The sequence below is a fragment of the Ursus arctos genome, unplaced genomic scaffold, assembly GCF_023065955.2.
Source record: "Ursus arctos isolate Adak ecotype North America unplaced genomic scaffold, UrsArc2.0 scaffold_4, whole genome shotgun sequence".
Lineage (NCBI taxonomy): Eukaryota > Metazoa > Chordata > Mammalia > Carnivora > Ursidae > Ursus > Ursus arctos.
In genome coordinates, this window is record NW_026623056.1 from 26,623,843 (window position 1) to 26,650,383 (window position 26,541).

Consider the following 26,541-nt stretch of genomic DNA (forward strand, 5'->3'; position numbering starts at 1 on the left):
GCCAGGTTTAATCACATGGTGAAATGTCATTGAGCTTGGAATCCTGAACCCGCTTTATAATTGTTAACCTTGCTTTATGATTGAAAAAAGCTGACATTGTGGAAACACACAACTCCTGTGTGTGCCTTCGTAGTGTGCTCATGACACACAGCTTCCTCGAAAGTTAACGACGCTGTACGACCAAGCCATCCCAGCCACTGCAGGTGTTTTACCCGTAAGTCCACACAAGGACTTTTGTTCAAAAGATTTATTTATTTATTTGAGAGAGAGCATGCGCGAGCAGGGGAAGAAACAGAGGAAGAGGAAGAGACACAGACTCCCCACTGGGTGCAGAGTCCAACATGGGACACCCAGCTGACCGTGCCACCCAAGCGCCCCCACAAAAAGATTTTCATAGGAATTTTTAAGGCAGTTTTATTCACTAAATCTCAAAACCAGAAACAGTCCAGATGTCCAGCAATAACCCAAATGTCCTTTAGCATCGTCAGAGGATACCTCCCCACCAGCCCAGCTGGGCCTCCCCAATCCACCCACCAATGTCCAAATGGATAAGCAGCTTGTGGTATATGCACCCAATTGGGTACTACTCTCCCATGAAAGGAGGGAACTACCGATACACACAACCACGTGGGTGAGTCTCAGAAGCATTGTGCTGAGTGAGAAGAAGCCAGGCACAAAAGACCACATCCTGTATGGTTCAATTTCTATGAAATTCCAGGTTAAAGAAAGTATAGAGATAGAAATCAGATGCGTGGTTGTCTGAGGCCAGGGAAGAGACGGTAAAGGATTGGCTGCAATGGGGCAGAAGGGAACTTTCTGGGTAATGGAAACGTGCTATATCTTGAACTGGGAGAGTGGTTAGCCTGCTGTTTTCATCTGTCAAAAATTATAGAACTGTATACAGTATGTAAAATTTCTGGTATTTACTGTATGTAAACGATATCTCAAAGTAGGGTTTTTGTTTTGTTTTTTAACGAGAGAGCTGCTGTGAAGCATTAAGGAGCACGCAGGTGAAGGGATTCTGCTAAAGACCTTCCCAAAAGCATTTGATTTGGAAAAGGAGGGAGGCTCTCTTCTTTGCCCCGCCGGCCTCAACCGGGAGGGTTAGTGAAACATTCCGCCCGCTAGGGGGCAGTGTCGCAGCCAGCCAGCCACCACCGCGCGTTTACAGCCCTCCCCCTCCCCCCCGCCGGCGTCCGCAGTGGCCGGGAGGCGGTGAGACCCCCAGGACGCGCCGAGCTCCGCCCCGCAGCCCGCGGGTGGGAGGTGCTCTCCCCCGCGGGGGCCGGTAGAGGTGGTGCCCGCGGCGCGTCCTGCGCGGACGGGGCCTGCGCGGTGCGGCCCCACGCCCTCCGCCCAGCCCCCCTGCGGCCCAACCGCCGGCTTGCAGTCCCGCGCCCGAACCTGCAAGCTCTGCTCGGCCAGCTCCGGGGGCCTGGCGTCCAAGAGAGGAGCCTGGGTTCCCGGGCACACGATGACCCCCCCTCCAGCCCTGGCTGTCGGGCAACGTGGAGCCAGCCCTCTGGCCTCGACTGGAGGAATGCAGGAGGGGAGGAGGGGGAAGCGGCGCCCGCCGCGGGACTGCTTCCAGGGTGGAAGGCGCCGCAGCGCGCGGCTGCCGGGACCGAGCTGCGTCCCGGCTGAAACCGACCCTGCCTCTCTGGCGCCGCTTTTGCGACAAGGCCCGCAGAAGAGGCGGCGGCGCCTCTTTCCTCCCGCACCTTCTTCTCAAGCAGCCTTAGCAAATCCCCACCGACACAGAACACACAAATTGTCATTTTGAAGGACAAAAGAAGTGTGGCCTAGAGATGTTGTGTTTCACTGTCCCTCGTGCTAAAAAAAGCTCCCCAGGCGTGGCGCGCCAAGTAGGGGGCAGCTAGGGGAATGAGCCGGAATGCGGGGAGGGGAGAGCTCAATCACTTCCCGGCGTGCCAAGGCCCCGGGGACACCTGGACCCTCCGTAATCACCTTCCGCCGTGGCCACAGCCCACCCCGGGACCTCGGGACGCACTTGGGCGGCCCCGCCCGCCGGCGCACTCGTCTCCAGCCCTCTCCGCCCCGCCTGGCGCACTGCGTGGAGCGCCTAGTTCCCCGGCCCCGCAGAGCGGCGGCTGCGTTGAGGACACACCGCACCCCTCGCGCCCTCTGGTCGAGGCGGCTCGGGGCCCACCCCCAGTGCAGGCCCTCGGGGCGGGGCGGACGCCGCCAGCGCCGCAGGTGCAGCCCAGAGGCCGCGCGCGGGTGAGTCGGCCCGAGAGCTCCAGAAGAGTTGATGGGGGTCAGGGAGGCAGGAGGGCAAGGCAGGGAGGACGCGCAGCTGCTTCCCCTCCTATTTTGCTAGCTGCCAAGAGACCGGCAGATGCTCGAGACTGGTGAGGCGGGCAGGGGAGCCCACATTACCGCGGGCAGTTCCCCCCAGACCCGGGTCTGTGGGCTCAGCACTGACCTGCCCCAGCCTAGGGGAGACAGGAGGCTTGCGGTGACGCTTTCTCAGGAAAGGGGCGAGAGGCCGTGAGTATTCTTAGAGTGCTAGCTTTGGATCCAGGCAGAGGCCTAGGCTTGAATTCTCTCCCGGTACCAGCTGGTGTTCTTGGGTGGTTCTGCAACTTTACTGAGCCTCACTTTCCTCATCTATAAAATGGGAATATCATGCTACCTCCCAGGGTCCCCGTGAGGACGAACCCTGCCGCGGCAAAGTGCTGAGCACTAAGTCTGTGATAGATCTGCATTAATTCAGCGGAAAAGAATCTCCACTTCCGGCCTTGCCGAGTGCACTTCAGGTCATGCCTGCCGTTTCACAGACTGGGAGGATGGGCTCCTTGCCCAGGAGTCGCATGGGGGCAGGGACAAGGGCAAAAGCTTGTCCAGGATGCTGCAGGCAACCCTGCGGGCGAGCACCTACTGCTCGGGTTGGTGGCAGTCTGGACCTTGGCGGGGTAGGGGCATGGTGAACATAGAATATGACAAAGATAGTTGCAGTGTCCTTAAGGAGGACATCCCTCCCCGTTACTTCTGAATGTCATTCTTCACCCTCACACTTCCGCCTCATAAAACTGGGAACCGCTGTCAGAATTAGTAACACCTAGTCCCCACTACAGAGCAGAGTTCCCATTTTGCAGATGGGAGCCCCGCGGTCACAGTTAATAGATACATGCCACACAGTGGAGACACCTACCTGTCTTCCACCCTTCCTTAGGTGTTCAGGGCTGTGTGTTGCATTCCCTGTTCACGAAAGGAGAAGGGGCATGTTTGGCTACGGGGGAAGGAAGAAGCCAGAGTTAGGCCTTCCTGTGCTTCCAGGGTGGGGCGCCCTGCACGGCTTACTGTGGCCATCAGGGTCGGTATGAGGATGAATTCGACGCCAAGGCAAATGGGCTCAGGAGAGCCACTCTTCCCCTCTGGCCCTGGATGGACCTCAGAGTTTGGAACCAGATCTTGGCCTTGAGGAACGTGGTCCTTGTGCGTCTCATCGGAAGGTGCCTTTGGCTGTTGCGCAGGGGCCGCCTCCTCTGACGCTCGCGGCCCTGCTGTCGTTAAAACCTGTTCCAAACGCTGGAACCCCAGAAGGGGCCGAACCGTGGGATCACTCCCTGCACACACACCCCCCCCCCCCGCACACACACTCCCGTAAAGCAGCGCCCCAGAGCTTTGTGAGGGAGCTTGAAGGTAGGGACACTCCTTGTTAGAAGCCACCATACAATGGCTACCTTTGTGGACCACGCTGACTCCCAGCTATGTCCCCGGGGCCGACACGGTGCCTCGCACACAGTGGGCGCCTGCGGGGGGGGGGGCACAGAGAGCCGGCTCCGCCCTCTGACTTAGCGAGAAGGACAAGTGTCTCCGCACAGCCGCGGCTCGCGGGAGCCGTGCGGCCTCCCTTCCCGTCCTCTCGCCCCTTTGAAGCGATCTCTTCCCTGGCTTCCCCCCTGCGCCCGGCGCGGTGGTTTCCGCTTCGCAGTACCCCTGCCACCGAGATGGTCTCTCCCTGCTGCCTGCCTTCCCGCAACCCCCGCACCCGCGCTGGGATGCCCCTGTCTGTGGTTATCCGCGCCCGCTCCCCCGCCGCACAAAGCTCCGTGGCTCTGGGCGCCGTCCCTTTATTCTAGAACCTGCCGCTCCACTGCCCTCCTGGAGACAGTCACCCCGCCCCCCATCCCCCCAACCCTCTCTCCATCCCCGTCCTGGAGAGGGCCACCCAGCCGTGGCCGCGGGACTGGCTCTCCACGCGGGTAGCTTAGTGTGCTCCTGTGCAGGCATGAGCAGCCTCGTGTCCTGATTGGGTTTAGGTGAGTAGTGGCCACACCCCATGGTGTTGGCTCCGCCCCCTAGCTCACCGGGACCCAGGGACCGGTCCTGCAGCCTCGCCTCTGCCTGGGGAGTCGCAGGGGAGCCGCGCTCGGGTCTTTCTGGAGAACTTCCCGCACCTGTTAAGTTCAGTGCCCTGTTATGTTGTCACCTCCTCTGGGGACCCCCAACTCTGTCCTTGACCCTGGCCACACAGGAGACCCATCAGGTGGATTTGAGGGGCTGAGATAGGTAAGAACGGATCCCAGACCTGGGGGAATCTCAACCAGACAGGGCTGAGAAGCAACCAGACGGCGCCAGGGGTTGGTGCACCGGGAAACATGGAGTTCTCTGGAAATGAGATTGGGGAGGGCTTCTAGGGGATCTCAGCAGTTGAAGCAAAATGAATAATGAAAGAAGCTGTTGTGTTTGTTTTTTCTCTTTTTTAAAAAAAGATTTTATTTACTTATTTGTCAGAGAGAGAGCACAAGCAGGGGGAGCAGCAGGCAGAGAGAGAAGCCGGCTCACTGCCAGGCAAGGAGCACCATGCAGGACTCAATCCCAGGACCCTGGGATCATGACCTGAGCCGCAGATGATTAACTGATTAACCGACTGAGCCACCCAGGCACCCCTGTGTTTGTTTTTTCATGTCTTCACAACAGCCCTGAGGTAGGTACTGTGGTTAACTTCATTTTACACATTGAGTGCCCTTTCGCCATGAGCAAGTGACAGCAAGGATTTGAAACTGGGCCTAGGATGCCAAAGAGGGTTTTAACCTTTATATTATAAGCACATCCGGCAAAGGAAGCAATGTGAGCAAAGACACTGGGGTGAGAAGGCAGGACAGAAGAGGTGACTACAGAAACAGGTAATGTTTCTGAAGTGCCAAGTTCTGTTCGCACAGGGGTGAGAGTGGGGCTGGTGGGGACTGGCGGGCCTTGTAAGCCAACTGTTACCAGTTGGTAAAGCATGCCACTCTTGATTGTCGGGTCGTGAGTTCAGTGAGTTTGAGCCCCACTTTGGGTGTGGAGATGGAAGGAAAGGAAAGGAGGGAGGGAGGAAAGTAGGTTAGTATCACTTAGTGAAGGGGTGAAGAAGGAAGATGACCTCTGAATTTCTGGACTGAATAATTGGACAAACTGTCGTTCCCCCTGCTGCAGGGGATGTGGGGGCAGGGCCGGTGCATGGGAAAGGGATGAGTTCTGGTTGGCTGCCCTGTGTTTGAGGTGGGGGCAGAAGCCTAACAGGCAGTGGCTCAGGGCTCCGGAGCCAAACAGACTGGGTCCAGTGCCTACATTCATCAACCTACTAGTTCTGTCACGTTGGGCAAAAAACTTGATCTCTTTAAACCTGTTAATTCATCTGTAAGATAGGAACAGTAATAGAATTTTAGGGTTGGTATAAAATGAGACAATGTACAGTGTCTGGAACATAGTAAGTATCGAAAAATGGCAACGGTATTATCATGGTTGTTATGATGTAATATCAGTAAATCCGAAGCTCAGAGAAGTAGCAATTTCAGAAGTCATCAAATGGAAATTGAAACCATGAGAAGAAATGAGATGACCCAAAAAGACTGTAGATGCTGAGAAGGGTGGAAGTTGAAGGCCAGGAGCACTGACATTTCGGGGGTAGACAGAGGAAGAGCAGCTGGAAAATAAATGGTTAGAGAAACAGGAGGAAAGCCACCAGAGCTTGGTGCTGTGGAAGCCACATGTAGGAGCCGCACAGCTGATCCTCTGTCTTCCTTCCTCGTCCCTAACAAGCCTGATGCTGTTAGGGTAAGCACCCTCTGAATTCTGTGCGTCTCAGAGGAGGTAGCCCTCAGCCCCAGCTCCAAACCAGGAGGTCGGTCGCCATTGGTAATCCCATTGTCCTTGCCACTGATTGGTTTGTGAAGTGTATTTGATCCTTTCTGGCCAATGGCACTTGGTGGAAAGTCAACTGAGGGACTTCTGGAAAAGATTTCTTTGATTAAAAAAAAAAAAGGTGTCTGTGAAGATCAAAACCGCAAGGAGATACCACTTCATACTCACTAGGTTGACTAGAATCAAAAAGCCAGATAACATCACATGTTGGCCAGGATGTGGGGAATTTAGAACCCGTACACACTGCCGGTGTGACCGTAAAAAGGAACAGCCACTTGGAAAACAGTCTTGCAGCTCCTCAAACAATTAAATGTAGGGTTCCACATGGCCCAGCAATGCTACTCTTCGGTATATACCCAGGAAAATGGAAAAGTTATGTCCCACAGAAACTTATACACAGATATTTACAGGAGCATTATTCGTAATAGCCAAAAGGTGGAAACAACTCAAATGTTCATCCGCAGATGAATGGATACGCAGAATGTGCTCCGTCCATATGATGGAATTGTATTTGGCCACAGTCACGGTTCTGACACAGGCTGTAACGTGAGTGGACTTTGGAAAACATTATTTTCAGTGAGAGAAGCCAGCCACGAAAGGCCACATACTGCATGATTCTCTTCAGGGGAAGGTCCAGAACAGGGAAATCTGTGGAGAGAAAGCAGGAGATAGTGGTTGCTTAGGGCTGAGGTGGTGGCAGGGGGATGGGAGACGATTAAGTAAATGGTGCGTTTTCTTTAGAACACCAGAATGTTGTAAAATTGACAGGGGCGATGGTCGCACATATCTGTGAATGTATTAAAAGCTATTGAACACTTTTTAAAAAAGATTTTATTCATTTATTTATGTGTTTATTTGAGAGAGAGAGGAGAGGCACAAGCAGACTGCTGAGCGCAGAGCCCAATGCGGGGCTGGATCCCATGATCCTAAAACCATGACCTGAGCCAAAATCAAGACTCAGAGGCTTAACTGACCCAGCCACCCGGGCACCCCTGAATTAAACACTTTTAATGGGTGAGTTGTGTGTTAATTACATCGCAGTAAAACTGTTTCAAAAGAAGCAACAACAGGGGCACCTGGGTGGCACAGTCGTTAAGCGTCTGCCTTCGGCTCAGGGCGTAATCCCGGCATTATGGGATCGAGCCCCACATCAGGCTCCTCTGCTGTGAGCCTGCTTCTTCCTCTCCCACTCCCCCTGCTTGTGTTCCCTCTCTCCCTGGCTGTCTCTCTCTCTGTTGAATAAATAAATAAAATCTTTAAAAAAAAAAAAAAGAAGCAACAACAAAAGCGATACACAAAGAATCTCCAGACTCTTCCTGTCAGTGTCGTCGTGTGTGACGGAATGGCCCAGACTGATGGTCCTGCTGCCAGCACGAGGATGGTGTCCACATAAAGAGACGGGCTGGAATCGTAAGGATCCCTGGGAAGTAGCAAAGGAGCCCCATCAGCACCGGGCTCTGGCGGTCTTGTCATATGATCTGAAGAACTGTTTGAGCCTGTCTGAGTCAGCGTTTTTGTCGTCGATATTGTGTGCAAACAATTAGAAACTGTCATCACCACAGGGTTTCATATAGGGGAGCAGCTGCTTAAAAATTTGGGAGGTGCCGGAGGGTCAGGGTCTAGCCAGCCTCCAGAAGTGACTTCTAGACCACTGCGGAACTGACCCACTGTAGGCGCTACTACCTCTGTGGCCCTATCGGGGGAGGCGACACAGGACACCACCACCGGAACTAGTGACTTCAAGAGCACAGTGCTGTGCTTGCGGCACAAGGATCAGGCAGCCGTGGCCAAACCACCACAGCTCCTGCCAGCACCCAAGGAGCTGGCGAACTAACATAGAACACTATGTCAGGAAACTTACCCACTGGGGAGCCTGGGTGGCTCAGTCAGTTAAGCGTCTGCCTGCAGCTCAGGTCATGATCCCAGGGGCCTGGGATCGAGCCTTGAGTTTGGCTCCCTGCTTGGCAGGGGAGTCTGCTTCCCCTCTTCTGCCTGTGCCGCTCCCCTGCTTGTGCTCCCTCTGTCTGTCTGTCAGGTAAATGAAAGAAAGAAAAAAGGAAGGAAGGAAGGAAGGAAGGAAGGAAGGAAGGAAGGAAGGAAGGAAGAAAGAAAGAAAGAAAGAGAAAGAACAGAAGAAAGAAAGAAAGGGAGAAAGGGAGAGGGAGGGAGGAAGGAAGGAAAGATGGAAGGAAGGAAGGAAAGAAAGAAAGAAAAGAAAGAAAGGAAAAAACTTACCCATCACCTTGACCTTACTTGTCAGAAGAAAACAGCAGGAGGGAGGATGGCTTTCACTTGGCTTCTACATCCCAGATCTCTCCCATCTAATGACCAACCTCTCTGCTCCTTATTCCTGCTTCCCTCTCAGACCTTCTCTCTACCATCATTTTTCCTTTTGCCTAATTATATATATAATATATCCTTTAGAATTTTCTGAGGGTCTGCTTGTGAAGATCTTTCAGTTTTGGTTTGCCAGAAAATATCTTTGTTTTACCCTCATTCTTAAGAAAAACTTTTGGATGTGGAAGATAGACTGCTAGTTATTTTCTTCATTTTCTTTTCCCCCCATTATGTATGTATGTATGTTCTTGTGGGAGAGAGGGTAGCATGTGTCTGGACCCTTCTACTGTTCCCTTTCCCCACAGGGTAGACCCAACTGTGGGCTGGGGCCTGGTGCCCAGAAGGTCCAGAAGAAGGGTGCCAAGGGGCCCTTTGATGTGGAGGCACTGGATGAAAGCAGAATGAGATGTGTGGTCCAGATGGAAAAGCAGGTGAGTACGGGATGGTGTTGCTGGTGTGGCAGAGCTGGTTGACTGAGAAGCTCTGGAAGGCTGCGGGGACAAGCACAAGGGGAGGCTGCACTTCTCAGAGCCATGGCCCAGCGCTCCCGCTGCCCAGGAGGCCTAAGCAGGGCCCAGGTGTCCCCTGCTGCCAGTGCAGAGTTATTTTCTTTTAGCAAAGGAATATTCTCATCCTTGAGGGCTTGTTGCCTACAGCCACCCCCGATAGCACATGGCCAGAGTTCAGTATGGGAAATCGAAGCCAGCACAAAAGGAATTTATACAGGGAGTAAAAATCATCAGGTGCATTGGAAGAATGGGCTGCAGTTGGGGCCTCCGGGGAAGGCTCTCTGAACATCCAGAAGTAACTCACTAGAGTTGTGTGACAATCGGGCAGGTGTAAAGGCTCCCTTGGAACTCGGTCAAATTTAGTTGCTGAGAATCAGGACAGCACCCCAACCGCAGTTGCGTCTCTGTTCCCACAAAGCTGGGGACAGACACTGGAAAGCTGCTGCAGGAAAAACTCCATGTCTCCATGATCTTGTTTGCCCAGAGAAGACAATGCCAGCTGCAGAAATACAGCCTGACTCACAGCAGCTTTCCCAATTCTTTTTTTTTTTTTTTAAGATTTTATTTATTTATTAGAGAGAGAGCGAGCAAGTGAGCATGAGTGGTGGGGAGGGGCAGAGGGAGAGGGAGAAGCAGATTCCCCGCTGAGCAGGGAACCCAGTGTGGGACTTGACCTGAGCCAAGGCAGACTGAGCCACCCAGGCGCCCCTGCTTTCTCAATTCTTAAAACCTAATTTGCATAACCCAACTTCAAGGGGATCTACAAAAGGTAGCTTTTTGTTTCCCAGCCTTTTATTGTGGGAAGGCACTGTAGGTGATAGGAATCGTGAAGGGCTCCCTGTTGTCAGATGGCATGCAAGGTAGGGGCCTGAAGTGGCCACTGGGTTTGACAACCAGAAGAGCAAGGAGGCCCTTGAGGGGGCTGTGTCAGCACAGTGGAGGTGGGCAAAACCAGACTGTCTCGGATAGAAGGGCCAACAAGACGCGAGGAGCAGATTCAGTGAATGCGGATGGTGTAAGGGATCCAGTGCAGGGCAGCGGAGAGAGGGATACAGGGTAGAGGGCACGTCAGCTTCAGAGAGAGTTGTGGCTGGTTGTTTTTCGACGAATTGTAGAGAATCAGACATGTTTACAATGAAGGGAAGTTGCCAGGTGCAGGGAACAGAGTGAGCAAGGAGATACGGAACGGACGGAGAGACTGTGGCTAGTGGGAGGGGATGCTTGTAGTGTATGGAAAGACGCTCGTGATATTTTGCTAAGTGACAGAAGCATATAAAGCAAACATTGTGTGTTTCCTTTCCTGTTTAAAAGTATATTAGATGCGCTAAAACTCCTCACTGAATTGTGAAACAGCCCTCATAGAGACGAAACTCAATTCCATGGTTGCATGCGGTACCCCCGAGATGGAGCAGCCCAGCCAATGGCATGGGCATGGGCAGGGAGTGTGGGAACAAGAGGGGCTGCGTAAGAGAGGGCTTGGCTGGGATGGTTTGAAGCAGACATATACGGTTGTAGGCCGCAAGGCCACGGGCTGGCTTTTTCCCTAGGCCTCATGTTCAAGTCATTATCCCAATGGTCCCATGATCTCCCATCCTCTCATACACTGAGGGGCAGCCTGCTGGCAGTTCTAGAACCAGCTTCAGAGGCCTAGTCATAGTGTCTCCCCATCCCACCTACCTTCAGTAATTGTGGAAACACCCAGATTCCCCATAGTAGTTTGGGGCCACATCCTGAAAAAGCACTGATGTGATTACAGCACGGTCCCCTTACGTTTCCTATTTTCCCTCAAATAATGACCACAAGATTCACTGACCAAGGCTGACCCTTAAGTGCATGACTTCCCTGAAAATAACTTGACACCGTTTAAACTAACTTAGCTCTTCACAGTCCCCATCTTACCTCTCAACACGGTTATTTCTTATGCCAACCCCTCTCTCTCTACATATAAATACGAAATAACAATTCATATATAATCTATCCTGTATTATTGTATGTGCATTCCAAGTCTCGGACTATTGCTAATCATTATTGGCCCCAGGTTTTGGGGTTTTTTTCTTGTGGGGGAGGTGGTGCCTAGTCATGTGAATTCAGGCTGAAAAGCTATATTGAGGGTAGGCTCGTGGTGGCACATTCCCAGGAGAGAACCTGTGCCCCCCCCCCCAGTCTGATTAGCATTAGATTCCAAGACAGGCAGTTTTTCTTGCAGTCTTCTGTATTATTTATACAAAATCGATTATAATAAATATAGTAATATGTGAGCTGAACCAAAGGTTAGGAATGCCAAGGCACCAGACCAAGGGCCCAGAGAGGTATGCAGAGCCTGGAAGCCAGATCTGGACTAAGGACATCTGCAAAACCGAGTGCATGTGAGCATGGGCTTTTGTGATCTCTCAGGACTGGCAGGACAGAAGATAAATAAATCCTGAAGCCCACTCAAGAGAGAAGCCCAACAGGAGAAACTCTCAAAGCCGGGACTCCAGAGGACGGCATTCTCAATATAAAGGGGGTCTAGAAATAAACCATTCCGTCCCCAAAGGCCTGTAAGGAAAACTGCCTTTCTTGGCTCCTGGGGCTAATCGAATCAGGGTGCAGGTGGGGGAATCTCTGTTTCTGAGATTGTAACCACGAGCCTGCCCTCATACAGATTTTCAGCCTGAATTCACATGGTTAGGCACCGCCTTCCCTAAAAGAAAACAGAAACAAAAACCTGGAGCCAATACTATGATCAGAATTGGTCCCAGACTTTTGATGCCCTCAGGTACCTGACAGAGCGAGTGTAAATGCTTTTCAGTGGCATTCGGAAATCTGCCTTCATTCCTGGCCTCAGGTAATTCCCGCACGTTATGTCCAAGGATAAATAAAATAAAATAATTTGGTAAGTATCGAAGTAACGGGGCACGATGAGTGAGAACCAGCAGAAACAAGACAGCAGTGTCAGACCTAAAAAACCTTTAGAGGTTGCGATGATCAGACCTAGTGTATCAAATAAGTATGCTTAATGTAATATAATAAACAAACAAACAAATAAATAAAATATGAAAATATGACCAAAGAGCAACAAATGTGGGAAAAACTGAACAACTCATAGGAAAGAAAAATATAAAATTGAAATGTAAAACTCAATAGGCTTTTTAAAAAAGATTTTATTTATTTATTCGAGAAAAGAGAGAGAGCGTGAGTGTGCACAAGTGGGAGGGAGGAGCAGAGGGAGAGGGAGAAGCAGACTCCCCACTGAGCAGGGAGCCCAACGCTGGGCTCCATCCCAGGACCCTGGGATCATGACATGACTTGAGCCGAAGGCAGATGCTTAACCAACTGAGCCACCCAGGCGACCCTCAATAGACAGGTTTAATAGCTGGTTAAATACAGCTGAACGGATGATTAGGCATGTGGGATACAACAGAGGAAGTTGTGATATAGCCCAGATAAAGATGTAGAAAATATAAAGTAGGAGTTTTTAACACAGAAGACAGACCAACAAAGGCTACCATACATTTAATCACACTTCCAGAGGGAGAATAAATAAAAAAGAAGAGGTAATATTTAAAAAAAATAATGGAAGATTACTATCTACAGATGGAAAAGGACCCTTATCCACATAGTCAGGAAGCCAAAAAAGTTCCCTATTATGCTAAACAGAAATGCACACCCAGAATCATAACACCGTGAAAGCACAGAACATAGTGTATTGAATGTTACAGTACTGGCCACCGCTGGCAGCCCTGGGGCGCCCTGTCCCCGGATGAATTGCCATTGAAAGGCGATGCCAAGGAGACTGAGGAGCTAGAGGAGGAAGATGGCGAGGAACTAGATGAGATCCTGTTGGAGATACTCGGGGGATTAACAGAGATGTTCCCAGAGAGGGTCCCGTCGGGGGCTGGAGCCGCTTTTGATCTCTCTCGTCTTTGTGGCTCAAAAACTGTGCAGATTTCCCAGGGCCTCCTTGTGGATTGGGACCACCTCCTTCATGATCCCGGTTCTCCCCCTTGTCCGTGAGCCTGAGAAGTTGCAGATGGAGCAGCAGTGGTGGCAGCAAGGCCAGGTACTTTGCAGGGCCTGACATAGGGCTCTCAGGGGGCGTGTCAGGGCTCCACCTTCACTTCCTGGAAAGATCTAGATTGTTACCACTCTAGGACTTGTCTTGGTGGGACAAGTTTGAAAATTCAGCAGTGTTGGAACTGCTGATTATTTGGATTCTTTTTTTTAACCTTTGGCACATTAATCTGCCTACACCCAGTGTGGAGAATTCTCCCCAGTGTCTCATGGAGACCCCCAACTTGCAACTGCACTCTCCATGCTGTCGCATCTCTTCTGTCCTCACGCTGATAGCAGAGCGCAGCAATGCAGACGGGAACTCCAGCTGTGGCCAGCCCACCTCTTTCACCAAGTAACTCGTGACGTGACGGGAAGATCTCCTTGCTATGCCTTCGTGGCACTGGATCTGACGCCACTGGGAAGGACGTACCCCCGGCCATTTGTGTTGTTAAGCATGGTGATGTCGGGAAGGGCCACGCACACAGTATGAAATACAAAATGCGTTACAGCTGTTGTTGTAAACCAGCCACTGTCAATTTCTGTGCTGGAAAGGAGGGAGGGCTGGCGGCAGTTTTAACCACAGAGTGGGTGGGGACTGTGGAGGACAGAGCCGGTGGGGACTGTGGAGGACAGTGCAGGAGCTCATTTTCTCTGCCCATTTTGGCTGTTAGAGACCTGTGTGTGTGTGTGTCTAAAACAGAAAACAAGTGCTCAATGTTTGTATTTAAATATTAAAAATGATTCCAACAGAAAAAATAAAATAACAAATAAATATTAAAATGATATACTAGTAAATGCTACATAAAAGAAAACTCATATAACTATATTAATATCAGAGAAAATATTTTAGGGACAAAAAATTAGAGATAAAAAGATAACTGTAGAGGGGCGTCTGGGTGGCTCAGTCGGCTACGCATCCAACTCTTGATTTCAGTTCAGGTCATGATCTCAGCGTCATGAGATCGAGCTCCGTATCTGGGCTCGGCGCTCAGAGGGGAGTCTGCTTGAGATTCTCTTCCTCCCTCTCCCCCCACCCCCCATGTGAGCGCTCTCTCTCTAAAATAAATAAATAAATAAATAAATAAATAAATAAATAAATAAATCTTTATTTAAAAAAGATAACTGTATAATGATATAATGTTCAATTTTTCCAGTAAGGTGCAATAATTCTAAACTTATATAAAAACAATGACGTAGCTTTAAAAATGAGCTAAAATGACAAAATTACAAGGAAAATTAGACAAGTTCACTACCACATGAGCTATTTCAACCCACATTTCTGTGATTTGTAGAATAAGCAGTGGAAAGTTATTAAGGCTGTTAAAGGTGTGAGCAACACAATGAACAAACTTGACCTAAGGAACATGTGTGGAACTCTATATCCAGTAACGAGGATACGTGGTGTTTTCAAGCACCCATGGAATGTCTACAAAAATGGTGGTGGGGGGGAGGGATGAATAGGCAATGCACAGAGGATTTGTAGGGCAGTGAACATGCTCTTTACAATTCTATAATGGTAGGTACGTCATTCTACATTTATTCAGACCTATAGAATGTTCAACATCAAGAGTGAACTGTGATGTAAACTGTGGGCTTCGGGTGATGATGTGTCAAGGTGGGTTCATCAGTTACAACAAATATACCCCCACTCTAGTGGGGGATGTTGATAATGGGGTGCTACGCGTGTGGGGGGAGGGGGGATATATGGGACATCTCTATAACCGTCCTCTCAATTTTGCAGTGAACATAAAACTGCTATAAAAAATAGTCTTGATCAAAAAAATTAAATTCTTCAACCATAAAGCATTAGTCAAAGAAGAAATTACAATGGAAGTTTTACCAACTAGGGTCCTTGGGTTCTCGGAGCAACAGAAATTTACTAGAGGCCAAAAGGAAGTTCCAGGCAAGGTTTTTATGGGGGTTTGTGCTTCAGCACCAGGGAGACAGCACAAAGGAAAATGTTCTTCATGCCAGCTCTCCAAACAAAAGCAGGGGAAGGTTTTTAAGGAGATTGTGGCAGGAAAGGAGTGACGTCTGAGTATGCAGGGCGGAGGGAGACACAGGAAGTCGTGTGTGCGCACACAGTGGGAAGGACGTGCTTCCTTATGCCTTGTATGTCTCATTAGTACGTTAAATCTGTACCCCTGGGTGTGGTTTGCAGTATTATAATGAGGGGGAAGGTCAGCGATAGGCCGCGCGGACTAGCTGGAACCCTTCCTTTGGTAGGCATCCTGCTTCTGCATTCCTGCAAGATACCCTAGTCAAGAGGCGTAGGGTCTCAGGGGCGCCTGGGTAGCTCAGTGGTTAAGCGTCTGCCTTCGGCTCAGGGCCTGATCCCAGAGTTCTGGGATCGAGCCCTGCATAGGGCTCCCTGCTCCACTGGGAGCCTGCTTCTTTCTCTCCCACTCCCGCTGCTTGTGTTCCCTCTCTCGCTGGCTGTCTCTCTCTCTGATAAATAAATAAAATCTTAAAAAAAAAAAAAAAAAGGCATAGGGTCTCAGCTATCAAGGAACACTGGATTTCCTGCTCAGGATTGAGGGGACCCCAGTCCAGTCCCTGCTCTGTCTCAGAAAACATTTATAACCAAAGGTGATGGAAATATGAAAATATTATATAGCATAACTTGTAAGATGCACTGAATACTGTATTTAAAGAAAAATGTATTATCTTAAATATTTCTCATAGAAAAGAGGTTCAAAAATTAATAAGCTTAAAAGTTAAAGGCTCAAAATTGATGCGCTAAGTGTCCGTATCAAAAGGTTTGAAAAGAACAGCAAAATAATCCTCCAAAAAAGTAAACAGAAGGAAAAAATAAAGATAAGAAAAATTAATTAAAAGGAGATTTAAAAAAAGAGATGAACAAAGCCAGAAGTCAATTTTTCTTTTTTCTTTTTTTTTTTTTTTTAAGATTTTATTTATTTATTCGACAGAGAGCGAGCACAAGCAGGCAGTGTGGCAGGCAGAGGGAGAGGGAGAAGCAGGCTCTCCCCTGAGCAAGGAGCCCGACGTGGGGCTCAATCCCAGGACCCTGAGATGATGACCTGAGCCAAAGGCAGACGCTTAACTGACTGAGTCACCCAGGTGCCTCACAATTTTTCAAAAAGATTCATGAAGTTGACAAAATGCTGGTGAAAAGGATCAAGAAACAGAAAGCATAAGAAACCAACACTATAGAAATAGAAATGAGTTAAGAATACAAAGCCACAAATTGGAAGAGTATTTGTCATGCAGTAAATATAAAGAATATATAAAGAATTCCTACACAGAATAAGAAAAAATGGTCAGAAGGAATTCCACAGAAGAAACAAAAATGTTCCACAAGCATTTGAAAAGGTGTTCCACCACATTAGTGATCAGGGAAATGCATGTAAATACCCACAAGATTCACAAATCGAACTGTTGGACAATCCCAGGCATACTGCAGTGGGCACTGCGGTATCTGCTGGCCGGCAGGACCTCTGGAAAACCCTGGGCATTGCTGAATGAAGTTAGGAGTACGCGTGCCCAAGACTCGGGGATTCCATTTCTAGGTATGTAGTTCAGAGAACTGTTGTATAAGAATGTTTGTAGCAGCATTCTCAGGAATAGAGAAGGTTTTCAACACCTGGAGATGCTCTGGCATTTAAACAGCAGTCAGAAGGGTAAATAAATTTTAGTATGTTCATCCAGGGGAATACCTGGGATCCTGACCTGAGCCGAAGGCAGACGTTTAACCGACTGAGTCAATCAGGCATCCCTCAGTTGACTCTAAATAAGGGAGGTTTTTCTAGATAACCTGTGTAGACCTGATGGAATCGGTTGAAAGGACTTGAGAAGGAGCCAAGGGGTTCTTGAGTAAGAAACGTCACTCTGTGGACCGCAGCTTCATCTCCTGCCCCACAGCGGCCTGCCCTTCCTAGTGCCCTGTAGATTTCAGACTTGCCCAGCCAGCCCCCAGTGCATATGCCAGTTGCTTGCATAAATCTTTATGTGTATCTCCCACTTGTTCTCTGTCTCTGGCTGAACGCTGACTAATACCGTGTTAGGTCAGTGGTTCCAGAGGAACAGAATCTCATGAGTTTTCTAAATAGAGGTTCTGGGTTTTCTGGAATTGGTTCTCCAGACTGATCAGATTTATTTTTTTTAAGATTATTTGTTTATTTGAGAGAGAGAGAGAGAGCATGAGCAGGGAGGAGAGGCAGAGGGAGAAGCAGACTCCCCGGTGAGCAGGGAGCCCAGTGTGGGGCTTGATCCCAGGACCCCGAGATCATGACCTGAGCCCAAGGCAGTCGCTTCACCAACTGAGCCACCCAGGCGCCCCTAGGCCGATTCTATTTAAAGGCACTAATGACTCTATCTCAGGTGGCAGAGAGGGCACTGGTAGTCCATGGAGTGATGTGGTGTTAGAGATACCCCAGACAAGGTTTTGGGTGACCATGTATATGAGGCCTTTGCTGGGCTTCTAATTTCCAGCTCACAGTCCTCATAAAATGACCTTTGTGTGCCCTGAAAGAGACCCTTATCTCCTGTTACTTGCAGCACTGAAATTGCTGAAAACCAAACCCATAATCTCATCATGCGAGCTGCTGAATTACAGTGCACTTTGAATCCCAGCCTGGAAGGAAAAAGGGCACGTGAGTGGGCACAGAGGCGCAAGCCCTTGGCTTCCGGGGTCCCCAACAGTTATGATGCACTTTGAATCCCAGCCCGGAAGGAAAGTTAAAGTGAGGACACGTGAGTGGGCACAGAGGCAGAAGCCCTTGGCTGCTGGGGTCCCCAACAGACCGGTTCGGCCACTCGCTGCTGACTAAATCCAAAGGCAGACAGACAACTGGTGGTGAGACAGGAAAGGAATTTATTCCAGGAAGGCCAAGCCCGGGAAGACATTGGACTATGCAGGTGGGCAGGAAAGGTCAGGTCGATCATTGTCTTGGGGTCAGTCACATGGGGCTTGCTGGCTCAGGGCAATCCTTAGTGCTCAAAGGGGTAGGTTTGCTTCCCCTCAGGGGATGCTTTGCGCACACGGTGTTTTGCCTGAGTTAAGAGATAAGCTGGAAAGAAGAATTAAACAGTGATGACGTACAAACTACAGTCAAAGTGGAGGAAATGGAAGTTCTCTCTCGGGCGTTGCTTGGGGAGGAATGGGACCCTTGCTTGCATCCCAGCACCAAGTTTGGCCTCATCTTATCTCTGAAAGTCAGGATATTCATTCACTGGCTCTGGAGAAAGAATCTGTACAATTCAGTCCAAAAGCTGGAGCAGAGACTGCAAAAGTTCTTTCAGACTCCTTGAGGTGTTGGTGACAGGCCCCTTGTCAGCATCTGCCGGATTCCTGCTGTTCTGTGTTCTGTGGCTTCACCCCCTCTCATCTCCTCTGCTATGACATATTCCACCCGAGGACAACAGCTGTTTAAGGTCAGGCTTTACAATATCAAAGCCAGGAAACAGTCGCCCTGCGTATTCTCGGAGGGAGGCAGAGGGGGGACGAGGCGCTGCTGTCGGAGCTCCAGGCCCAGCACGCCATGCGCTCACGTTCCTACTGACCTCCGAGTGGGGGGAGTAAGAGTCCCCGTGAGAGGCAGCGCCTTCCGGTGCTCAGGCTGCTGTCACAGAACGCCACAGACCGGGTGGCTTATAAACAACAGAAATCTCTCACCGTTCTGGAGGCTGAAGTCCAAAATCAAGGCGCCGGCATGGTGGGGGCCCTCTTCCGGGCACACGGCCAGCACCTTTCCCCTGTGTCCTCCCGTGATTGAAGGGGTGAGCGAGTTCTGGGGGGTCTTTTATAAGAACACTCATCCCACTCAGGAGGGCTCCGTCCCGAAGGCCTCACCTTTCTCACACCGTCGCGTCCGCCGTTGCGATTGCCACCTGTGAGTGGGCGGGGCACGCACAGACCACGGCAGTGAGTTCTCGTCACCTTCCAGAGGTGTGAAGGTTGGAGGGAGTGACGGGAGCCAGTGGGGTCAAATGTAGTTTATTTTTGCGGGGAAATGGATGGAATGCATTGAGGTGGCAAAGTTTCCAGAGACAGGCTGCCAGGCTTGCCTGTGGACAGGGGCTGGTGAACAGGATGGGGCTGGGAGACCCGTGTTTGGAGGCCGCCCTAAATCCTATCTGCAGACACCGTATTTAGACACTTAGCAAATATGATTAGCAAGTAACCAGGTCATTCAACAGAGGCCTCAGTTTCCCTTTATGTAAAATGGAGATAGTAAGGGGCGTCTGGATGGCTCCGTCCGTGCCGCGTCTGCCTTCGGCTCAGATCATGATCCCAGGGATCCCAGGGTCCTGGGATCGAGTCCCGCATCAAGCTCCCCGCTCAACAGGGTGTCTGCCTCTTCCTCTGCCTGCCACTCCCTCTGCTTGTGCTCTTTCTCTCTCTCTGACAAATAAATAAATAAAATCTTTAAAAAAAAATGGCGATAATAAGACCCACGGCCAGACTGTGGAACGGATGAGACCCGCACCTGAAGTCCCTGCTACTTGGTGGGCCCTTGTAAATAGCAGCTGTTATTGTATGTAGACCCGTTTTTAGTTTGTTCAGACAACGGAACGTATTATAAATCATCGTCTAACAACTGACAAATGCTATCCTCAGCAGGAGCAGATCCGTGGAAACAGCATCTGTCGCGACTGAGAAGCCATTCCAGGCTCGTGGCGCGGGGTCCGGGCAGCGGTTTGATCTGAGGATGGCACTGCGGGCGCTGTGGGGCAGCCTCGGCCTGCTCCGCCTGCTGTGGTGCCTCCTGCCGCAGACGGGCTATGTGCACCCAGATGAGTTCTTCCAGTCACCCGAGGTCATGGCAGGTAAGCTCCCTGTGTGCGCTTAAGATAAGCTGCAGCGAAGTCTGGGTTGCGGCTGTTGAATACTCGGTGAGAAGAGAGAGACTCCGTGTGGTGGAGCAGCAAATCCATGTGCTTCTCTGGAGTAACAACTTGGGAGTGGGGATTTCACATCTCCTTCCTGACCCGTGACATTGACCTTCTGGACGATACTAATGAAATGCCAGCCTCTGATGTTTTCCTCCCTGGACCAACAGTACAGGTTATTCAGAATGAAAGCTGGTTCAGACTTCTCAGTGGAAAGATTTTAGAGTTGGGCTGCCTGGGTGCTTAGGGAAGCTTACACAGGGCTATGGTCTGAGATACCGAAACTTTTCTTCTCTAGGTTCATCTGAGGGGTGAAGGAATCCAGGCCTGGAATGCTCACTTGTTAGAATTTATCTGTGAAGGGGTGTAGGATACATCATCAGGATGGTTGCCAGGGACTGTGAGGCTTTCCAGATGCTGTGGGCACATGGTTTCCTCCTCATGGTTCAAAATGGCTGCTTGAGCTCCAGCCATCAAGTCTAAAGCCAAGTCTTTCCAGCCACTGAAGAAGAGATGGGCATGCCTGCTCTAAAGAGAGGGCATATATTTTTTAAAATTATTTTTAAGTAATCTCTACACCCAATGTAGGGCTCAAACTTACAACTCCAAGATCAAGAGTCACATGCTACTCCAACTGAGCAAGCCAGACACCCCTTCAAGGGCATATTTTGAATGTCACATACTTTTTGCTCATTTCCATCCCATTGGTCAAAATGTATTATGTGAACACACCTAGCTACAAAGGATGCTGAAAAATAGTCTCTATATCTGACCAAATGCCCAAGGAAAGAGACTAAGGAAGGAAGGAACCAATGGATATTGGGGAGACTTGCAGCTGGCCCTGCCATAGGGCTAGATTTGTTTCTTCAGGTGAGCGTTCCAGTCTTTGCCAGAGTGTTTTTAACCTGAGCCAGTGAAAAAAAAAAGGAGCCAGATTGACCTGACCTTGATTTTGTTTCCCTTTCACCTTCTTCTTTCTTTTGTTTTAAGGATTCATTCATTCATTCATTCATTCATTTTAGACAGAGGTCGGGGGGAGGGGCAGAGGGAGAGAGAATCTCAAGCAGACTCCCCGCTGAGCACAGAGCCTGAAGCAGGGCTGGATCTCACGACCCTGAGTTCATGACTTGAACCAAAATCGAGAGCTGGATGCTTGAAGGACTGAGCCACCCAGGTGCCTCTCCGTTTCACCTTCTGACATAGAAAGAGAAAACGGCCAAGAGGCCGGAGGAATAAGTAGAAGTAAAGAGCCCTAAGCAGCCAGCAGTGCTACCAAGCCTGAGATGTGGGGCTTGGAGCTGAGATACAGAAATTAAGAGCTGGGCCCGCTTACCCCCACCCCTCAGAGCTCTGAGACACTGCAGCACAGGGGCCCAGACCAGCCCCAGGCAGCCCAGCAGGTTTTTAATTACATAAATACTGCTGGAATACGTTCTTCAAAACATCTTAAGTATCTCAGACAACACCTTCAAACGGTAACCACAATCGCACACTCCCTGCCCCGGTCTCACGCACCGTCCTGAATAACAATCAGCATCCCAGGGATGGGTTTTTGACCCTGACTTTCGAGGCTTTAGCACTCCACAGAGAGGGCGGGAGCCTCCCCCTGCCCCTCCCCACCCCTGCCCAGGGCACATGGTCCCCTCACTTCCCAGGCGTGGTTCCCCCAGCCCCCTTCACAGGGAGATGTCTGAAGGGCTGAGCTCCCCTGTATTCATTTCAGAAGCCAGGTATGGGCTCTCAGCTCAGGGTGTCACAGGGCTGAGATCAAGGTCTGGGCTGCGCTGCGGACTTATCTGGAAGCCATGGGGGAGAACCTGTTCAAAGTTCATCCTCTCTCTTGCACAAATCTGGGTTATTGCCACTGTGGGCCTAGAGGCCACCCTCGTTCCTGGCCAGCAACGACGCCTCAAATCCTCATGGTTCGAATCTCTGACGTCCTCTCCTGCCGCCCGCTGAGAGCATGCCCCGCTTTTAAAGGGCTCGTGTAGTCCCAGCAGGCCCACACTGGGTTACCCCCCATCTCATGGTCGCCGAGCCCTGCAACATCACCTAATCACAGGAGTAAAACCCGTCGTGTCCCGAGTCCCCGGGGTTGTGCCAGGCGCGCCCGTGAGGGGCTGGGGGCACTTGGGGCCGTATCCCCTGAGCACGGACCTGGCTCACCTCCGCTTCTCTGTGCGCAGAGGACATCCTGGGCGTCGAAGCCGCGCGGCCTTGGGAGTTCCACCCCAGCAGCTCCTGCCGCTCGGTGCTCTTCCCCCTGCTGACCTCCGGCTGCGCCTTCTGGCTGCTCAGGCTGTGGGAACAGTGGGGGCCGTGGCCCGGCCCGGTGAGTGGCTACGTGCTGCTGGTGGGGCCCCGACTCCTCCTCACTGCCCTCTCCTTTGCCCTGGACGTGGCCGTGTACCACCTGGCCCCGCTGTGGGGGGCGGAGCGCTGGAACGCCCTGGTCCTGCTGTCCGGTTCCTACGTCACCCTGGTCTTCTACACCAGGACCTTCTCCAACGCCATCGAAGGACTGCTCTTTGCAGGGCTGCTGGTGCTGGTGTCCCCCCGGTTAGCTGGGAGCCCCCCACCCAGGAAGCCTGCTCCGGGCCCGTGGTGGCACAGCTGGCTCCTCGGGGGCATCGTGGCTGCCGGCTTCTTCAACCGGCCCACGTTTCTGGCTTTTGCTCTGGTCCCACTCTTCCTCTGGAGCACCTGTGGGGCCGCAGACCCTGGCTTCAAGTCGCTGGCGAAGAAGGCCCTGGCACTGCTCCCAGGGGTGAGCCTCGTGGCGGCGGTGTTTGTGGCCGTGGACAGCTGGTATTTCTCCAGTCCGTCTAGATCCAGTACCCTTGTTCTTACACCTGCCAACTTCCTGTACTACAACCTGGACCCTCAGAACCTGGCGAGGCATGGCACACATTTGCGGCTCACTCACCTGGCAGTCAATGGTTTTCTGCTCTTCGGGACGCTGCATGCCCGGGCCCTGCGGGCGGCGTGGCAACAGCTGCAAGCCTGCCTCTGGGCCTTCGCACAAATGGGCTTCCTGAGGGCTCTGTGGCGCCGGAGCCTGCTGTCTGGCCCCCGGTCTCCCCTCCTGCTCTTCTACTTCATGCCTCTGGCCCTGCTATCTGCCTTTAGCCACCAGGAGGCCCGGTTCCTGATCCCCCTCCTGGTCCCCCTCGTCCTGCTTTGTAGTCCACAGGCCCAACCTGTGACCTGCAAGGGCCCCCTGGTCCTCTTCAATGTCCTGGGCGCTCTCTTCTTTGGCTGCCTGCACCAGGGGGGCCTAGTGCCCGGCCTGGGGCACCTGGAACAAGTGGTTCATGCCCCCGCACCCCCAAGCCTACCCACCCACTACACACTCCTCTTCACCCACACCTACATGCCCCCCCGGCACCTCCTCCACCTCCCGGGCCCGGGCTCGCCCGTGGAGGTGGTGGACATGGCTGGGACTGAGGACCAGGTCCTGTGCCAAGCCCTGAACAACTTCACCAGACAACCAGCCTGCCAGGTGGCGGGTGGGCCGTGGCTCTGCCGCCTTTTTGTGGTGACCCCTGGCACCGCCAGGCCTGCCATGGAGAAGTGCCACTTTCCTCTCAAGAGCGAGACACTCTTGTTTCCCCACTTGACCCTGGAAGACCCACCAGCCCTGTCCTCTCTGCTGAGTGGGGCTTGGAGGGACCATCTCAGCCTTCACATCTTGGAACTGGGGGAGAAGCCTGACAATGTGACAGAAAAGCCACTGCCCACGATTCAGCCATAGGTGAAGGCACCACTCCACTTCCTGTGTGGGTAGCTGGGCTGGAACAGAGCCCTGATTCTCTTCCTTTCCTTTCCCTTCCAGAATTCCCACTACTGCCTCTCCTGTGCATAGGCTTTGGCTGCTCTGCCTTCTGGGTAAGCTGGCACCCTTTTCCCCTTAAAGACCAAAGATCTGACCAGTCACAATTCTGATGCCGGGGTCCCCAAAGAACCTGGTGAGCCAGTGTCTGGTGAACAGCCTCATGTCTGTTCCTGCCCTATCCCTCCTAGCCACTGTGAGGTTTTGCTATGTAATAGCACCTGGTTATGAAAAGAGAGAGATCTGCTGATAACATTCCTGGACGATCTCTCTCAAACCTTCCAGGATGCCTTACCTCTTGCCGTCATAACTCTCCAGCTTCCTAGATCACCGGGAAGGAAGCAGCATGGTGATGTAGAGAGAGCAGGCCGCTCAGATTCCAAAGACCCGAGTTCTAGTCCCTGGTCTGCCTGCCACTCACTGGCTGTGTGATCTTCAGAGAGCCCCTTCCCCTCACTAGCCTCAGTTTCCAATCTGTACAATGGGTAAAAGCATCTCTGAGGTGTCTGCCAGCTAACACCGTGTCATGCCTTGGTCTGCAGTGCATGTCCCCTGGCTAAACAGGCATATCTGTCCCAAAGCTCTTTATTTTATTTTATTTTTTTTAAAAGATTTTATTTATTTATTAGACAGAGATAGAGACAACCAGCGAGAGAGGGAACACAAGCAGGGGGAGTGGGAGAGGAAGAAGCAGGCTCATAGCGGAGGAGCCTGACGTGGGGCTCGATCCCATAACGCCGGGATCACGCCCTGAGCCGAAGGCAGATGCTTAACCGCTGTGCCACCCAGGCGCCCCCCAAAGCTCTTTAAGCAGTGTGGGTGTGTGGGGGGGGTATTTAATGGCACTCTGGTGGCTGCTGTCTCAGCGTTTGGTTATTACCAAAACAGGGAGTTCTGGAACTTTTCTCCCCACTCTCTTCTACGCCTGTCCCTGAGAGAGGGGGTGGGACCCTTCTGCGTCTCACCCTTTAAGAATCATTCTCCCGGATCGGGGAGCCCGGGTGTTCTCCCTCCTCAGCCTGCCCGAGTGGGAATGGACAGCACATAATGCTGTTAGGAGCGGGCTACTTCTTAAATGCGGTCTGGTCACGCTCTAAGCTCAGAGCCCCTGTCAGAAACCTCTTCACAGGATGGAGAGCAAACCCCATGCCAAACCAGCACCTGCCGCTCTGGTGAAAGCCATCACAGCCCCAGGCGGGGTGCTCCCCACATCTAAGGGTGCCCCTACCAATCCACTGGGAGCGTGGGGAGCTGCAGCACTCAGCCTGTCTGCGTTCTCCTTCCTCAAATGCCTACCCCCTCCTGAGAATAACAGGCACCCAGGCCACAGAAATCAGTGAGCTGGAAATCGGTAGAGCGCCGGAGACCAAACCAACGCTAATGACCAAGCCTGAGCACTCTTCTAGTCCTGCCTTCTGCGGGCTAAGGTTTGGGTCCACTCGGAGCAATGGCCCTCCCAGTCGTGCTGCTCTGTGGCTGCTGCTGATCTCGGTGCCACGGCCTCCTCATGACTCCAACCCCAAGGAAGACGAGGGTCAGTGATATGCTGGTAAATGATTAGCAACCCATTCTCTGTGGGCAGAAAAGCCCCCATTTGTAGCACTGGCTGATTTCCGTGGCATAAATACTCCCACCTTGCTGATTGCAAACTACCGAAATGCTGCTACTGAACTCCAAGTTGGGAGGAGATGCCAATGATCTGCTCTCAGGAGCCGATAGAAGTTGGCTCCAGCAAACTACTGGACATTTCCCTCTTTTACATTCTGTAGAACCCATTCATGTCAATGCATTGCTCTTGTAGTTTATGTTTCTATGAACCTCTGATTTGTCTTCCTATCCCTAGTGCTTAGCATCATCTCTGGCACACAGTAAGCACTTACTGTTTACTCTGCAGCCAAAGATGGCTTTTCTGCCCAAGTGCCATCTTGGAGACACCCGACTCTAGGGTCCCAAACTTGTTTGGGTCTCTTGGGACTTTTGCCTCTCCCCTCCCCCAGTTGGACCCACAATCTCAGAATTCCCTGGAGGATTTCCAGGGACTTGGTTGTAGCAGTCCATGTAGATTGCTGATGGTCTGACCTCTAATAAATTTGCCCATAAAGCGTTGGTATCTAGGTCTGTGTAGCGTCGAGGGGTGAATCTGAATTGTCCTGCAAGATAGCAGGATGAGTTGCTTCCCTGCTTCACTTTCTGGCAGAACTTAGAAAAACTTGAAAAGCATGCTGGGAGATTGCCACTGGGGGTGGTGGAAAGAATTTGATGTTTCTTTAGTAATAGGGTAACTGGTGGGATGGCAAGCCAGTGTCTACAGTCAATGGAGGCTTCTCCAGTAAAGCAGGAGCACCCAAGCCACCTGGAGCTGGAGCAGAAAGGACCCAGTTTTCCCTCTCTGCTCCGACTCCCTCTACAAAAATGGAGGGAGCTTAGTTCTTACCCACTTCTTCTGTGAGAAACAACTGCCCCCTTTTCTTGCTTTCTCTAGCAGTTGATGACCAGTTTGTCCAGTAGCTTCATTGCTTCCTGCACCGCTTCCCTTTTTGTCCCTGCCAGTCTGGAAAAAGACCTACCATCGAGTGTGCTTACCTATGTTGAGGGTAGGGAGTTGGGCTGGGGACTGCTAATATTCTGCCACTGAGGTCCAGAGACCAAGGAGTGGGATTGAGGCCACTGTGGCAGAAAGGCCATAGAAGGAAGCAGCTCCTCAGACTCCTCACTGCCAGCCTCAAGGGAGAATCCAGAGTGGCCTCTGGTCTGGGAGGAGTATTTGTCCTTTGATAGGACGCAAGGGTCAGATGCCAAATCAGGACTGTGGTCACTAGGAGA

The 26,541-nt window shown here is 51.5% G+C and overlaps 1 protein-coding gene across 3 annotated transcripts; it reads left to right on the forward strand.

Moving 5' to 3' along the window:
• The first annotated feature begins 1,325 nt into the window (after window positions 1-1,325).
• PIGZ (phosphatidylinositol glycan anchor biosynthesis class Z) lies at window positions 1,326-25,824 on the forward strand. 3 transcript variants are annotated; one of them, XM_048214780.2, is made up of 5 exons: window positions 1,326-2,241; window positions 4,762-4,954; window positions 8,796-8,921; window positions 19,615-19,823; window positions 22,073-25,824. In XM_048214780.2, exons 4-5 carry the CDS (start codon window positions 19,706-19,708, stop codon window positions 23,638-23,640), a joined length of 1,686 nt encoding a protein of 561 aa, XP_048070737.1. In that variant the 5' UTR covers window positions 1,326-2,241; window positions 4,762-4,954; window positions 8,796-8,921; window positions 19,615-19,705; the 3' UTR covers window positions 23,641-25,824. The 3 variants fall into 3 exon arrangements, with proteins under 3 accessions (XP_048070737.1, XP_048070738.1, XP_048070739.1); XM_048214781.2 differs by having other exon boundaries at window positions 19,618-19,823; XM_048214782.2 differs by having other exon boundaries at window positions 2,240-2,511.
• The last annotated feature ends 717 nt before the right edge of the window (window positions 25,825-26,541 follow it).

What these genes read in the sequence shown, in the direction of transcription:
- PIGZ (XM_048214780.2), top strand. Translation starts at nt 19,706, where the DNA reads ATGGCACTGCGGGCGCTGTGGGGCAGCCTCGGCCTGCTCCGCCTGCTG. An exon ending in GTCACCCGAGGTCATGGCAG is followed by an intron (nt 19,824 to 22,072) that starts GTAAGCTCCCTG and finishes CTCTGTGCGCAG; the next exon opens with AGGACATCCTGGGCGTCGAA.